This window comes from Misgurnus anguillicaudatus, chromosome 5, assembly GCF_027580225.2.
Source record: "Misgurnus anguillicaudatus chromosome 5, ASM2758022v2, whole genome shotgun sequence".
NCBI classification, from domain to species: domain Eukaryota; kingdom Metazoa; phylum Chordata; class Actinopteri; order Cypriniformes; family Cobitidae; genus Misgurnus; species Misgurnus anguillicaudatus.
Window position 1 is genome coordinate 22,768,455 of NC_073341.2, and position 16,229 is coordinate 22,784,683.

At 37.9% G+C, this 16,229-nt stretch overlaps 1 protein-coding gene across 1 annotated transcript in view; it reads left to right on the forward strand.

The window, feature by feature from the left end:
* The window catches only part of dock8 (dedicator of cytokinesis 8), a 58,516-nt gene that overhangs the window by 35,110 nt on the left and 7,177 nt on the right, over positions 1-16,229 (forward strand). The window contains exons 27-42 of the mRNA XM_073867754.1: positions 1,185-1,340; positions 1,433-1,569; positions 1,700-1,863; positions 2,038-2,186; positions 2,655-2,837; positions 2,926-3,052; positions 4,948-5,029; positions 5,110-5,206; positions 5,289-5,423; positions 5,535-5,687; positions 10,250-10,408; positions 13,426-13,526; positions 14,273-14,465; positions 14,631-14,774; positions 15,407-15,538; positions 15,640-15,774. Of these exons, the coding sequence (XP_073723855.1) occupies positions 1,185-1,340; positions 1,433-1,569; positions 1,700-1,863; positions 2,038-2,186; positions 2,655-2,837; positions 2,926-3,052; positions 4,948-5,029; positions 5,110-5,206; positions 5,289-5,423; positions 5,535-5,687; positions 10,250-10,408; positions 13,426-13,526; positions 14,273-14,465; positions 14,631-14,774; positions 15,407-15,538; positions 15,640-15,774 (2,247 nt within the window). The remainder of the gene's footprint in view (positions 1-1,184; positions 1,341-1,432; positions 1,570-1,699; positions 1,864-2,037; positions 2,187-2,654; positions 2,838-2,925; positions 3,053-4,947; positions 5,030-5,109; positions 5,207-5,288; positions 5,424-5,534; positions 5,688-10,249; positions 10,409-13,425; positions 13,527-14,272; positions 14,466-14,630; positions 14,775-15,406; positions 15,539-15,639; positions 15,775-16,229) is intronic.

Below are 16,229 nucleotides of genomic sequence, written 5' to 3' on the forward strand. Positions count from 1 at the left end.
CAGGACAAATATTAAAAAAAAATTAAATTTAAGATGCATTTTGATGAGTTTTATGAGCAAAATGACCCAAGAAAATAAGTTTTAGACAAAACCCATAAAATTTAAGTGAATTTGTGCTTAAAACAAGCAAAACAATTTGCCAATGGGGTAAGAAAAAAATCTTATACTTTTTTCTAAACACTTAATTCAACAAAAAATCAAGAAAAATGTGTGCATGTGCGCTCGCTCTCTCTCTCTCTCTCTCTCTCTCTCTCTCTCTCTCTCTCTCTCTCTCTCTCAGTAAAAGTCCAATTAAACTTTTGGCATTACATTTTAAATCATTAAAAAAAAGTTGCAGTGCAAATACAGAATTTATTTTTAAAAGAAAAAATCTAGATCAATTAAGATAAAGCATTATTTTATTAAATTAGAGTTTTACAATAGTAATGAAAATGTGAGTTGTGGTGCCTAAATAAGGCGCCCCTGTAGCCTCTGCAAAATTACATCACAAGATCTGATTCATTAGCCTGGTTAACACCACACCATTCTCAGTAGGAACTGAGTTATGGTCTGGCAAAGCTTCATAGACAAATCATTTCCAAAGGGGGTGTCACCAACAGATGTCTCTCAAATGCCTCTGTGTCCAATTGGATAGACCTAAAACCCATCACAGCGATGAAAGAGTTGACGTATGCAGAGCTATATCAGACTTTTGCCGGATCCAGTCGGTAAGACAGTGATAACATCTTTTTTTAGATATGAAGGCTTCGAGTGTTGTTTTTTGCTCTGGTTTTAAAGAAAAGGAAAAGTTTAAATCGCTTAAAACAGACGTGATAGCTGATTTGAATGAGTGATGTTTTACGGTGGCATCCATCTTTGCAATGTACCAAATCTGCTTCACCGTGGCTGCGCTGTCGTCATCGTGTAAAGCCCGCCCCAACATTTCTGATTGGCGCTGCAATTTCTCGGCATTAGAAATGGGCTTGAATAGCCTCTTTGCCAGACTACTTGTAGAGCAAATCTAAATTTGCCAGAAGTTGATCCATGGGTGTCAGCAAATAAAATATGTTGAAACATGCATGTTGGTTTTATTATAAATGTTTACAGAATACAGTATGAGATGTGAAATAAAGACAGAAGAAAATAAAGATGTTAGAGCATCCCATCTTAAAAAAATCTCCCTGTCCTTTTCACTTTTCTTACAGATGGCAGCAAAGAGTGTGAACATGGCGACTTTGATCAGCATGAGGCTGGAGTTTCTCCGAGTCCTGTGCAGTCACGAGCACTACCTCAACCTCAGCCTGTTCTTCAGTAGCCCCACCTCCGCCCCTGCCTCACCCTCTCCCTCCACCTCCTCACAGGTCATGCTTGCGTGTTGTGTGTCTATTACAGCTGATCTGATGTGGTTGGAGACATGGGCTGTTCTGATAAAGTTGTCCATCTGTTTTACCAGACCTCCAGCTCTTGCAGTTTTCAGGACAATAAGATTGCAGCCATGTTTGACCTGTCCCATGACTTTAAGCAGCGCCATTACCTGACCGGTCTGCTCCTGACCGAACTCAGCACGGCACTGGACATGGAGTCAGAGGGGTGGGTCACATTCAATACTAACAGTGAATTGTGTGCTAAAATATTATATTTTCACAAAATGTTCTTTACATTATGTAGGATAATTTACAGTAAATAAATATATATTGTCATTCTGTGTGTGTGCATGCAGGGGCAGAGTCCAGCAAAGGGCCATTAATGCCACTTACAGCTTATTGTGCGCTCATGATCTGGATCAACGCTGCACAAAGCCAGAGGTCAAAGCTAAGATTGCTGCTCTCTACCTCCCCCTGGTGGCCATCATCATCGACTCCATCAATTACCTTGACTTCACAGGTACTCCTTTATACAGCGTAATATTGGATGAGTTCTGTCCCTGACGTCTGTTTAGTTGATAGCACAGTTGTTAGATTTAATAGTCAGTGGGCCAAAGTGTGTGATTATGACTCTCTTGTGGTGCATTATGGGAGATTGAAATAAATCATGTGAGATTCATGTGTGTCTTCACAGTTTCTGATTCGCGTAGTAAAAGCAAGTCGGGTGGGCCCGAGGATGACCCTGATAGCGTCACCCCCATCAATCAGTCTGTTGCCATGGCAATCGCTGGAAATCCCTTCAATACCCTGGCGAGAAATGCACTACTGTCTATGACATCTGTGGTAGGACATTTTTAAATAACATGATTTATAATTTAATGCATGTTTTTATTTACATGTTTATTTAGTCTGCGAATAACCAGCTAAAGGTATTTTTTGTGATTTACATAAAATCACAATGCATAATGTAAAGAAGATATAACATTGATATCTTTAATATTGACTGAGTAAGGTCATATCAAAGATTGAAATCAATGTGAAATCAATGAGTGAAATTATGCTCTTAATCTCATTATTACATTATGAGACTTTAGACTGGATTTCACAGACAGGGTCACATATATGTGTTTAACCCTAAAAAGAGATTTTTTTGCCATAAGGACTGTTCGACTGTACAATACCTTGCTATAAAATCAACCAATAAATGGATGTGAAATGTTAATTTAAGGTATTAAAATCCAAACTATGTGATTCAAATAAACCGATTCATTCCAAGTGTTGTCTTAATGTTAATTTTTTTTGTATGTCCAGGCGGGGAAAACCACTAACATGCTGACGGCAGAGACCAGCCGCAATCTACTGATGTGTTTCCTGTGGATTATCAAGAACGCTGACCAGAATCTGATCCAGCGCTGGACCGTAGATATGCCCACCTCTCAGCTGAGCCGCCTGCTGGAACTGCTCACCATCTGCATTTCCTGTTTTGAGTACAGGGTAAAAATACACATTTTTACACTACCAGGATGTGTGGATATGCATATCTTCTGCTTTTATCCATGGCGTGTGCATTGTATGTGTGTAGGGAAAACAGAGTTCGGATAAGGTGAGCACACAGGCCCTACAGAAGTCTCAGCAGGCTAAGGCGCGTCTGGAGGAGGCTCTGTTAGGAGGTATCGGAGCCAGAGGAGAGATGATGAAAAGGGTTGGAGGTGAGCTGCATCTCATTTTATACTTTCTCTTTCATTTTAAGGATAGCTTAGCCTAAAATGAACATTTTTAGAAGGTAGAGTACAGAAGGAAAACTTATGTTATGCTTTTCCATACAGTAAAATAAAAGTGCATGGGTACTGGTGCTGGCAAGCTCCAAAGTTACCAAAAATACATTTTTCGATAAAGGTGGTCTATATGACAAATACGCTTTCTTATTATGAGATTAGGAGCATCAAAGTTTGAATTCACTCATTGATTTCAATTTTATGACATGGCCTTACGGTACATTCACACGGAGCGTCAGCGTCGTCAATACGTCTCATTCAATTTGAATGGGTGACGTCATGAGATGTTGAACTGAATTGTGGATCCGTCAGCGTAACGTCACTTGCGTTGCTTGCAGCAGAAGTTGAACATAGAGACAGAGCGCAACACGCCATAAACTGAAAACCACGCCCACCGGGGTGAAAACAATCTATCCGTCTTCATTGCCTTTGTATTGCGAGAGGCTGCCTTGTCGTTTCTGGCTTATAACAAAAAGCAGAATAATGCCCAAAAGCTGCTGTGTGACATGATGTACAGCTAACAAGCTTAAAAAAACAGAAATACATTTTTATAAGCTGTCGACTCCAAAAAACAGGTGTTTTAAAGACACAAAAGTGGATACAGGCAACTTTTCATAGTACTACTATTAGTAGAACTGCGCCCACTAGAGGGAAACATAGTCGGTGATTCACTTTTGTGTCTTTAAACGCTTGTTTTTTGGGGTCGACAGCTTAGAAAAACGTATTTCTGTTTTTTTAGCTTGTTAGCTGTACACCTTGTCACATAGCAGCTTTTAGGCATTATTCTGGTTTTTGTTATAAGCCAGAAATTACAAGAAGGCAGCTTCACGTTAAACAAAGTGAATGGAGACTGTTGAATTGTTTCCCTCCTGGTGGGTGTGGTTTTTAAATTAACTGTCTCTATTTCTCAACTTTTCAAGCGCCAACACTGGCATCAGCCAATCAGATCGCCTTATGCAAATAACCTAGCGCAGAGCCAGCCAATTATGTTTATGCAAGACCGGAGAACAGAGAAGCATGTGTTGCGGCCACTGTGATTGGCTGTTAGCCCTCCATCAAGTGTTGACGCTGATGCCCCGTGTGAATGTACTGTTACTTGGTCAATATTAAAGGGGACATATCAATGAAAATCTGACTTTTTTCATGTTTAAGTGCTGTAATTGGGTCCCCAGTGCTTCTATCAACCTAGAAAACATAAAAAAAATCAACCCAGTAACTTAGTTTTGGTAAACCATTCTCTTCAAGCATGTGAAAAAATAGGTCATTGAAATTTGGCTCCCGTTGTGATGTCAGAAGGGGATAATACCACCCCTTAATCTTCACTATCCAACCACGGCACTGCCATTTAGTGCAGAGATCAGCTCATTTTGCATTTTAAGGGACAAACCCAAAAATGGCACATTTTTGCTCACACCTACAAAGTAGCAATTTTAACATGATATAATAAATTATCTATATGATATTTTGAGCTAAAAATTCACATACATACTCTGGGGACACCCAAGATTTATTTGACATCTTAAAAAAGTCTTATAAAATGTCGAATATTCTTTCCATTATATAGGATGATTTTATAAAAAACAGTAAATCACAAAAATGACTTTAGGTGGGTTTTCACAGGCAGGGTCACATATCTCAGATGTTCAAAAGTAGTCAATCTGTTGTAAAACACAGTTAACTGGATACAAGAATGATGAATGTACTATTTATTTTCCACAATACACATTTTCGTTTAACCTAAAATGCTGTCTACTTTACAGCCACCTTTGTTTATATGTTTTCTAAATATGTCCCATCTTGGTATGTTTCTGTGTTTTGTGAATGTAAAGACAGGACGGTGGGTCAGAGAGAGAACCTACGCTGGAGGAAAGATCTCACACAGTGGCGCCAGACCAACGACAGACAGGACAAGTGAGCAGAAAATAACATCACCGTCCATTCAAATTTAACTTACTGTATTTTGCTCTCTTAATGTATCACTGTTTCGTCAGATCCAAAGCAGAGCTCGATCAAGAAGCCATCATCAGTGGAAACCTGGCCACCGAGACCAACCTCATAGTCCTTGACCTGCTGGAGATGATAGTACAGGTAGATGACATAAACATAGCACATGCATACAAAGCCTTAACTTTTCTGTGATAATAACATTATGTGATTTTGCGTATCTTAGGCGGTTCCTCTGGCAGACTGTAAGGATAATGTGGTTGGTGGAGTGCTGAGGGTTTTGCTGCATTCTCTCACCTGTAATCAGAGCACCACCTTCCTGTCACACTGTTTCAGCACCTTGCGGGCTCTCATAGTAAAGGTACTGCCCTTCTGTGTGTTTTAGATAATGTTATGTATGTCAACAATATAGCACGACCGCTCGCGCCTCATTGTTTAACTCAGAGGTGTCTAATCTGATGCTGTTTTTCAGTTCGGGGACTTGCTGTTTGAGGAGGAGGCTGAGCAGTGTGCAGACCTGTGTCAGAAGGTTCTCCATTACTGCAGCAGCTGTGTGGATGGCAACAGGAGTCAGGCTTGTGCTACATTATACCTGATCATGAGATATAGCTACAACTCTGCCAGTGTAAGACCCATATACAAATACTATAACAAACAAAGCATAAAAGATCATTGTGATCATTTTTTCCAAATTGTTTAAGGGAAAGCAACACCGTTTTTTGGTATTTTGCTATGTTCTTGCCTCAACTTAAACAAATGAATACATACCTATCTTTTTTTCAATGTGTGCACTTGATCTTTGTGCAGCGCGTCGTGAATGTGTTGGCATTTGGCCTGGCCCCATTCATTCCTTGGGATCCAGACAGGGATGAATTTAGAAGCCACCAAACACTTCCATGTTTTCCCTATTTAAAGACTGTTACATGAGTAAGTATGGTGGCACAAAATGAAATGGCGATTTTTAAAGGGACATTCCACTTTAAAAAAAGCTAATTTTCCAGCTCTCCTAGAGTTAAACATTTGATTCTTACCGTTTTGGAATCCATTCAGTTGATCTCATGGTCTGGCGCTACCACTTTTAGCATAGCTTAGCACAATCCATTGAATCTGATTAGACCATTAGCATCATGCAAAAAAATAAACAGAGATTTAATATTTTTCCTATCTGAAAACTTTGACTCTTCTGTAGTTACTTTGTGTAGTAAGACCGTCAGAAAATTAAAAGTTGCGATTTTCTAGGCAGATATGGTTAGGACTATACTCTCATTCTGGTGTAATAATTAAGCACTTTGCTGAAGTAACATGGCTGCAGCAGGTGTAGTGATATTACGCACTGCCCGAAAATAGTCCTCTGCCATTGAAAGTAACCAAGGGGACCATTTTCACTGTGTAATATCACTACTAATTTTTTTGTGCGATGCTAATGGTCTAATCAGATTCAATGGATTGTGCTAATCTATGCTAACAGTGCTAGCGCCAGATCCGGAGATCAGCTGAATGACCTTCATAACGGTAAGAATCAAATGTTTAACTCTAGGGGAGCTGGAAAATGAGCATATTTTCAAAAAAAGTGGAATGTCCCTTTAAGTGAATTAAGTGTATATTGTGTGGCGGAAGAACACTTAGTTGGCAGCACATCAACCTTGGGTGTAGTAATATTGACGGAAGTTTGAGCCAGAAGGGGAGGAGTCAGAAGAAGTGATGATGTTAACTGCACGCTAAGGTCGAAGTGCGGTTACCTAATTCTCTTCCACCATAGTTCTCATTTTTGATCCGCTTTAAAAATCACCACGTTTTATTTTGTGCCACCATACTTACTCGTGTAACTACTACTGTCACAGTCTTTAAATAGGGAAAACATGAAGGTGTTTAATAGCTTCTAAATTCATCCCTGTTTGGATCCTAAGGAATGAATGGGGCTAGGCTAAATGCTAGCACATTCACGACGCGCTGTACAAAGATGAACTGCAGGCATTGAAAAAAGATAGGTATGTATTAATTTGTCTAACTTGAGGTAAGAACATAGTAAAATATTGAAAAACAGTGGCGTTTTCCTTTAATAATGAGATATAACACAGTGTACTATTTGTTAATGCTGCCCCCTTTCTAGAGAATGACTAAAGCCTGAAGATTGCCAATGGTTCATTAACTGCGTTTAAAATATTGTTTGTTAATAAAGTTAAAATAAGATAATGTAAGCTATTAAATGCACATTCATGCTTTATCTATAGTTTTTAAATGGATCACAGTCGCTCCGTGATCCGTACAGACCAGGCATGTTCAGCATGCATTTGCATATACATTTACACATGTGGCAGACACTTTTATTCAAAGCAAATAACAGTGCGCTACAAAGTAAACATTTTTTATCAGTAGACCTCGAACCCATGACCTCTGAAATGCAGCGCTTTACCACGGAGCATGTTTTTTTTTAAACTGTATAAAATCATCATAAATACAAAGATGGTCTGAGAACTTTGCACATGTATTTTAAAAGATTTCCCCCTTTTAACGTCCTTAATATTGTTCTTAATATCAAACACCCCCCCAAAAAAACCACAGCCCCCTTACGTCTTCGCTCCTACTCTTTTAAAACGACACAGATGTAGCACTGAAGACAGCCTCTGTAAATGTTATTTACCTGTCTGTCTGTCTGCTGATAACATGAGCCTGTCACTATTCACTGACCGTCTCTGTGTGCTGTAGGCTGATGGCTGGAGTGTTTCCTTTGTTGATTCAGTTTCTCCCCCCTCTGCGACCTCACCAGATGGCCACGTTGTTTGCCGTCTCATTCATCTTTAATGGCAAAAGGATGGATTTCTCTCCCTGTCTGTGTGTTTTTGTTTGCTTGTTTGGTTTGCAAAAGGCTCCAGCGGTCGACCCTGTCGTTGGTGTAACCTTGAATATATTATGTTGATTTCTTTTAGTGACATATCACTGCGCCTCCCAGCCCTGCTTTTGTTTTTATGTTTCAGAGGAAATGTTTTATTGTCAATTTAGTCTCAGATGTTTCCTATAACGTTCTCAAAGAAACTAAAAATAGACAATTGAGGAGCTCAGATGCAAAAGCCGCTAAACAGCACCCGTGTCAAAAATGAGATAATGATATTGACCGAATTCTCTCGGCATGTGTTCAACAAATACCTTCACTTCAAATCTGCTTAATCTTGACCTCAGGCCATTCAGAAATACCGCTTTGTTGGCAGAATCCACTTATACAGATTTTTCTTGTTTTAATTGAATTAAACGAAGAATGGATGCACATTTAAACTTTTGTCCCTTGTGAGTACTTGAATGTGAATGCAACCCGTTTATGGCAGTGACATGGATCACAAAATATTTGTGTAGGCACAATAAGTTTAAATTGTCGATAACATCAAATCTCATTGGTTCTTGCATGTCTCATCACTAGTTATGCATGTTTTGTCACCAACCCAAGAACTAACGGGCCTCATTCACAAAGCATCCGTACGCGCAAATTTGTGCGTGAGATGTGCGTACAGATTGTTTCACGAACAAATCGTGATTTAACAAAAACTTTCGTATCAAAATGTCTTCTAAATGTAGGCAAAAATTCAAGAAAATCTTAAACCACTCTTAAACAATAATCATGTACACTATAATCAAATACTAGGCTATAATTATAATGTTTATAATAATGTTAAAATTTACATAATATTTTATATTATAATATTTTCTGTATTATATATTATTTTACATGATCTATATGATTTATTATTATTATATAGATTATATTTTGCATTTATTATAGCCTACTTATTTTTTCTACACATATAGTATAAAGAAGATGCACATAATGATCTTCACGCTTTTCTTCCTCACTTTTTAAATCTCTATTTGAAAGCATCTGCATAATGCCCAATTTAAACGTCACGTAAATGTAAGGAGAAGTCCAAATGTCATTCACTTTATCTCCTGTCTGTTTCATTTTAGATACAGTAGATGAGTGTATCTGTCATATTAATTAAATGTCATATTTGTTAACGCATCAAATACTTTAATATTACTCCGGTCGGTGGACAGCACTGGCTTCCTCCATCGGCAGCAAAACCTCCCAAATAAAAAATGCAAAGAAAAACTGAACTTTACCGATAATTAATATGATCATGGATTTCTTTTCGAGCTCTTCTGCTTTTATGACAAACTGCTCAAAAATGTCCAGTGGACCAGCGCTGTGAAAAGCCCTTATATGGAGCTGGTTTGGGCATGCTTTATGCAAATTACCAACCTTGTGCACGCGGCCGCCCAATGTAGAACACTCTAAATTCACTAACATAAGAACAAGTATAAGAACAAATTAATGCGTGTATGCACGTGTTGTGAATTAGGCAGAAAGTTTTCATGCGAAGTTCAAGTGTGCGTATAAATACGAAAAACATACGCAATTATCAGTGAATGAGACCCAATGAGTTTTGACTTTTCGTCGTAGATAACATGACAGCATTGTAATCTAAAATTATTTGTTTGTGTTCAACTGAAGAAAGTCATTCACATCTGGAATGGTATAAGGTTGCGTATTTTTTATTCACAAGATAATTTTCATATTTGGATGAACTGTTCCTTTAAGGCCCTGTCTCACATTACATTAAACACAAGGGACATAGGGCTTCCGAGCAAATATTGCATTAATCTTCTCTGTAGTGCCGATCTTGAGCCATTCTTCACAGCAGAACTGACCTAGATGCGAGATTGGTGACGTCTTCAGATGCCTCGCACATACGCTCAATTTAACATAATGGTGCCATTGAAATGATCCATTGGCAATTATACAGGGGTTAATGGGGGATCATTTTGCCATTTTCTGATGTTAAGCAAGACGGATGGAGCATTTGCAGCCCCTGGCTCAAACCATCCCCGGAAATCAATGATCTGAGGCTATGACAGCAATGGCCAATCGTGCTCGGCACGGTGTCTTTTTCTTTCACAGCCTAACACCTGTATTTGACAATGTAACCTTCAATAACCTCAGCAGGCCAACCCAGATAAATGGCACAACTGGGGTCTGTTTTTTTTTAAAGGCAGTTTTCAGGCTTTGTTATGATACCAGTGTGCACATCCATACATTTAAAAAAAACTATTTTACTTCTCCATCAGCTACTGTACAGTATGTGCAAAAGACTGAAAAGTCTTCTTTGGTTTACGCATTGATCTTTTCTGCCCTTACAGAATTTCTCTAGAGTCAAGATGCAGGTGACGATGTCTTTGGCCTCATTGGTTGGAAAGTCTTCAGACATCCACGAGGAGTATCTTCGTCGGTCTTTCAGAACTATTCTTGCGTATGCAGAAGAGGACACAGAGATGCAGTCCACACAGCTGCCCTCACAGGTGAAACTCTGAGCTATGTCATTTCTCATGCAAAGTAGTTTGCAAAGTAGCTCTTTTTAGCCGAGTTATTCCTTGCAATTTATCATAAAAGCAAGTCTCAGAATGCAATACATTTAATTATATGCTTTTAGTGCTAATGCAGACTACAGTAAATGACTGTATCTTAGGCTAGTACACACATAAGTGCTGTAGGTTTGGGTTTGTACTAAGCAGAAGACAGCATGTTGACCAAGAGGACACATCTAAACTATCTGTTATATTATCGATTATGTACATCTATCTATTAAGACTACTCCTACTTGTAAACGTAAAGCTTTGTATACTGTGCTTATTGTTGGCTCTTAACTCATTCCACGCCAGCCATTTTTTGAAAAGTTGCCCGCCAGCATTTTTGTGATTTTCACCAAATGCATTCCAGAAAAATTTGAAGAGTTTGGTTCCAAAACGATATAACCTTTTTTTTATTTTTCAGAAATCTCGGTTTTTGGTTGTGCATTCCAATTAATATCAATTCAACTGCAGTTAGTTTGTTTTGATTTAAACATTCATAACTTAAAAAAAATACAGCTAAGTAGCACCATAAAAAAAATAATAACATGATAACATAATAATTAACATGTTTTGACAAAAATGTTAAAAACGGAGTTATCTCGTTTTGCAACGAAACTCTTCTTTTTTTTTTCTAAAAATATATAAACATACAAATAGATCAAATGAAAGAACAGACCCTCTGCTTTCAAACAAACAACAAACAAACAAAACAGGAAAAAAGTTTCATCCTATCTATTTTTTTCTGCTTATAAACTCTTAAATAATACAATAAAATATTTTTAGCAAAAAGCTGAAATAATTGCATTTTTGTGAAGGATTTTTGTTAGAGATCAGATTCAGAATGATTATCAAAACATACACAGAGTTTAAAGTTAGTAAATATTTTTTTTTGCTTCAGTTTTTTATAAATTGGGTAAGTTCGCCATCTAGTGGATAATCGCGGTATTACAGATTAACATAAGACCTCATCAGGAAAACATTTTTTAAAGCAATTTTTTAATTGACAAGATATCTCGTCAATGGCGGGGAAAGAGTTAAAAGGATAGTTTGCCCAAAAATGAAAATTCGGTCCTCATTTACTGTTACCAACTAAATTTCTTTGTTCTGATGACCAATCAGAGGTCCCATTGACTCCATAGTATTCTTTCTTTTAAAGGTGCAGTGTGTAAATTTTAGCGGCATCTAGTGGTGAGGTTGCAAATTGCAACCAACGGCTCAGTCCACTGCTCACCTTTTGCTTTTGAAACACATAGAGAAGCTACGGTAGCCGCCACCGGACAAACATGTCATAGTTGGAGGCAACTTGGTAAAAAAGTTTGTCCGTTAAGGGCTTCTGTAGAAACGTGGCTGCACAAAATGGCGGCTTCCATGTAAGGGGACCCTCTGTGTATGTAGATAAAACGTCTCATTCTAAGGCAATAAACACAAAACGGTTCATTATGAAAGGTCTTTATACACCCCTGATAATTTAGTTTTCTATATTATTTTGCATTTCTGTCAAGAGATCCTTTTAAAAATTACACACTGCACCTTTAAGGGGGTCGCACGCCTGTCCGTGGCGCCCAGCTTTGACTCAGGAAGTTGCTCAAATCCCTGTCGCGCCACAGAGCGCCGCTCACATAGTTTAACATTAAATAACATCATATTTGTCCCAAATCATTAATGATTAACATTGGCTGCTAACGTATATTTTGCATTTTGAAGTAGACGCTATCTGATGAAACTTGCGCTATTTAATGTGCACTTCCGGTTTACGATACCTCAGAGTTGTCCTAGACGAGACTTGACGCTGAGCTGCGCGTCCGGTGTGCGACCGCCTTTACTATGAAAGTCAATGGGGCCTCTGATCGGTTTGGTTACAAACATTCCTTAAAATATCTTCTCGTGTTCATCAGATCAAAGAAATGTATACAGGTTGGTAACAACATGAGATTAAGTAAATGATGACCAAATTTTCATTTTTGGGTGAACTATCTCTTCAAAGCAAAATATTAAATGCTCTCAAGCATCTACTAACTGGGTGATTCTCACGAAAACTTGGTTTTAAACATGTCAAACATGAAAATGTAAAAATTGCTTAAATTTACTTTTTTCCCCACCAGACACTGAAAAACAAAGTCTGGAGTAAATGGGAACATTAATTTAAAAACTTTTACTTATCATTTAACACTTTTTGTAACATAATTTAAAAAATTAGTCCCAAAAAATCTCATTACGCCAACAGTCAGAAAACATCAACACTGACATATTTTCAAAATGACATGACAAACCTGAAAGAACATAATTTGGAGATTCTGCACATGCATTTAAAATCAAAGTATTATGCTTCTATTAATTAAATTAACATTTAATAAGCATCTGTTGCGGTAATGATAATCAAAATGTTGTGTAAGCATTCTGACAAGACAATGTTTCAAATTAACTGTAAAAAAAATGATCTTACCTGGTAGCCATCTTGAAGTAACTGGTCCATGTGCTTGGTCACTCAAAATCAAACTTTATTAAAATTCTGTATGTGTGCTTAACTGTTCTCAAAAAGTGTTGCGGAGGATGAGAACATCAGGCATGGACACATCATTTTCCTAATTTTTCTTCATTATTATTATACATGAATATTCAGTAAATATTTTTTCTGTCATCTAAAGTAGTCTAGCAAAACATCCATTTATTTTTTTTCTTAATATATTTGTGTTAATTTGATTAAATTACAACATAACGCATGTTCAAACACAGCCGGACACATTGCGGTAATGAGAATTTCAGCAGAAAATGAGATAAAATTTACAATTATAAATTCTTATGTTGAAATCACACATTGTGCAAGGTAGAACACAGTATTGTGTTAATTCTGATGCTTTTTAATGTTACTATATTACACATTTTAAAGCTAAAATCATTAGTGCCGTGGTGTTTCAATGGTTTCGTGAGAATCACCCAACTGTGAATGACTTTAAATGTCCCCACAGGTGGATGAGCTTTTGAGGAACCTAAATAGTATCCTGTCCGATACAGTAAAGATGAAAGAGTTTCAGAAAGACCCTGAGATGCTCATGGACCTCATGTATAGGTACTGTACATACTTTCTGCAGTAGCTAAAACAAAGTCTGTTTGTGCTTTCGGGATGCCAGGCCTGTGGTTTTCTTCTCTGCTTCTCATTTCATTGTGGTTTCTACTGTTGTCTACTGTTTTTAGACATACCATGGTAACCAAGTAGTACGTTGTAACCGCGTAGTGTGTGCCTCACATGTGCTTCTATGCCAGTCCACACTTTTCTTTGTTATTAGTTAACTAAGGAAAGGTTTTTGTACAGTCAAAAGTAAACTTGGTGGACAGAAGAGGTCTTTAAAGGAAATATTGATTTGTGATTTAAATATTTAATAAAACCTTTATGTAACAAATGTGAAGTAGCCCAGATTAGTTGTCCGATATCACTTGTCACCGATGTCCCTGTATAAGGAGGGTTTTATGCTGAATCGCATAATGGACCAATCAGAATTGAGCATTCAAGAAAACATGTAATAATGAAGGAGCTCAGATGCAAAAGCAGCTAATCGGCACCTCCTTCAAAAATAAGATAATGAGATTAACCCAATTGTTCTTGGCACATATTATTCATTCATTAAATAATACTTTCACTTCAAATCCACTCAGGCATTTAGGAAATATGGGTTTGTTGCCAGAATCCATTAGGAGTCTGACTAAATGATCATTTACAAGAAAACATATCAGACACGCTTTGAGGATTTTGCATCTGAGCTCTTCAATTGTGTTTAATTACTCAATGCAATAAACCATCAATTCTGTTGGCTCCAGGATAGCAAAGGGCTACCAGACATCTCCAGATCTTCGCCTCACCTGGTTGCAAAACATGGCAGAGAAGCACAACAGCAAGAAATGCTTCACCGAATCAGCCATGTGTTTGGTCCATGCCGCGGCCCTGGTGGCTGAATATCTCAGCATGCTGGAGGATCACAAATACCTGCCTGTGGGCAGCGTCACCTTTCAAGTGAGTTATTATTGCGAGTGGGAAACGTTAGGATGCGCTCCCTTTCCTGAAAACAACGGTGGGTGTGAATTACGTCCCGGCTGCTCCTCAGACCCTTCACACACAGCTCGGTGCGAATGAAAACCATGTCAGACCGTGGCAAATAATTGTCTCTCCTCCCACCAGAACATCTCTCCTAACGTGCTGGAGGAGTCGGCTGTCTCAGATGACATCTTGTCTCCAGACGAGGACGGGGTTTGCTCGGGACGCTACTTCACGGAAAGTGGCCTCGTTGGGCTTTTGGAACAGGCTGCTGAGCTTTTTAGCAATGTAAGTCGTCCATTAAACAAGTAGATAGAGTCACCTTGCTTCCAAAATGTTCCTTTGCTCATTTATGCTCTATACCGTGAAGTAATACTGCTAATTTTTTATTTATATAAGTCTATAGGTTTAAAGAAAATAAGCGAATTAATGATATGATAAAAAATTAATTTAATTTTAAATATACACAAAAATAAATAAAGAAATAAATAAAGAAATATATATATATATATATTATATAAATAAAGATAAATCGAGGACATGACAATATTGTGGCAGATTAGTAAATCAAAAAAGAAAAAAAGTCAAAATGAGGCTTTGGAATTATTTTTTCATCCTGGGGTCTTTTGAGGTGCAGTTTGAGGACAGTTTGATTGAGTAAAATTGACAGTGTGCAAACTATTTCTTGTATAAGCACATAAGACATTCACATGTTCCTGTAGCTCAAATGGTAAAGCACTGCATTAGCAATGCAAAAGTCATGGCTTTGATCCTAGAAATAAATGTATAAATCAAAAGCACTGAAAGTCACCGTGTATGAGAGCATCTGTCAAATGTATAAATGTAAACGTAATCTCCCTTTATTTTACTCTTGTAAACCCCTGCTGTAATTTCTTTCCAACTCCATTGTTCACGGTCAGGGTGGATTATATGAAGCGGTCAATGAGGTGTACAAGATAATCGTACCTATACTGGAGGCTCACAGAGATTTCCGGAAACTCGCATCCACGCACGACAAACTGCAAAGGGCTTTTGAGAACATCATTAATAAGGTAAAGAATATAAACGCCTCCTACGCGATTCTGCCAGACAGGAAGGAGTCTCAAACCATACAGTATGATCATTTGAATCAGATGTTTGTTTACTTTCTCAGGGTCACAAGAGGATGTTTGGAACATACTTCCGTGTGGGATTTTATGGTTCTAAATTTGGAGACTTGGATGAGCAGGAATTTATCTACAAAGAGCCAGGAATCACCCATTTACCCGAGATATCCCACCGGCTCGAGGTGAAACTTCTTCTGAACCTTGTGAAGTTCAGAACGGAGATGAAATTGAGATATTCACAAAAGTTCACTTTAATTTCTATCTTTGACATGACCTTACTTAGTCAGTATTAAAGGGTACACTCTTTTTAAAAAATATTCAAATTTTCCGGCTCCCCTAGAGTTAAACATTTGGTTTTTGCAGTTTTGAAATCCATTCAGCTGATCTCCGGGTCTGGCACTACCACTTTTGGCATGGCTTGGCATAATCCATTGAATCTGATTATCTGATTAGACCATTTAGCATTGCGCTCCAAGGTAGCCAAAAGGTGTTTTGATTTTTTTTCTATATTTGAGACTTGACTTTTCTGTAGTTACATTGTGTACTAAGACCGAAAGAAAATTAAAAGTTGCAATTTTACGATGTAACTACAGAAGAGTCAAGTTTTAAATTGGAAAAATAGCAAAACTCTCTGGTT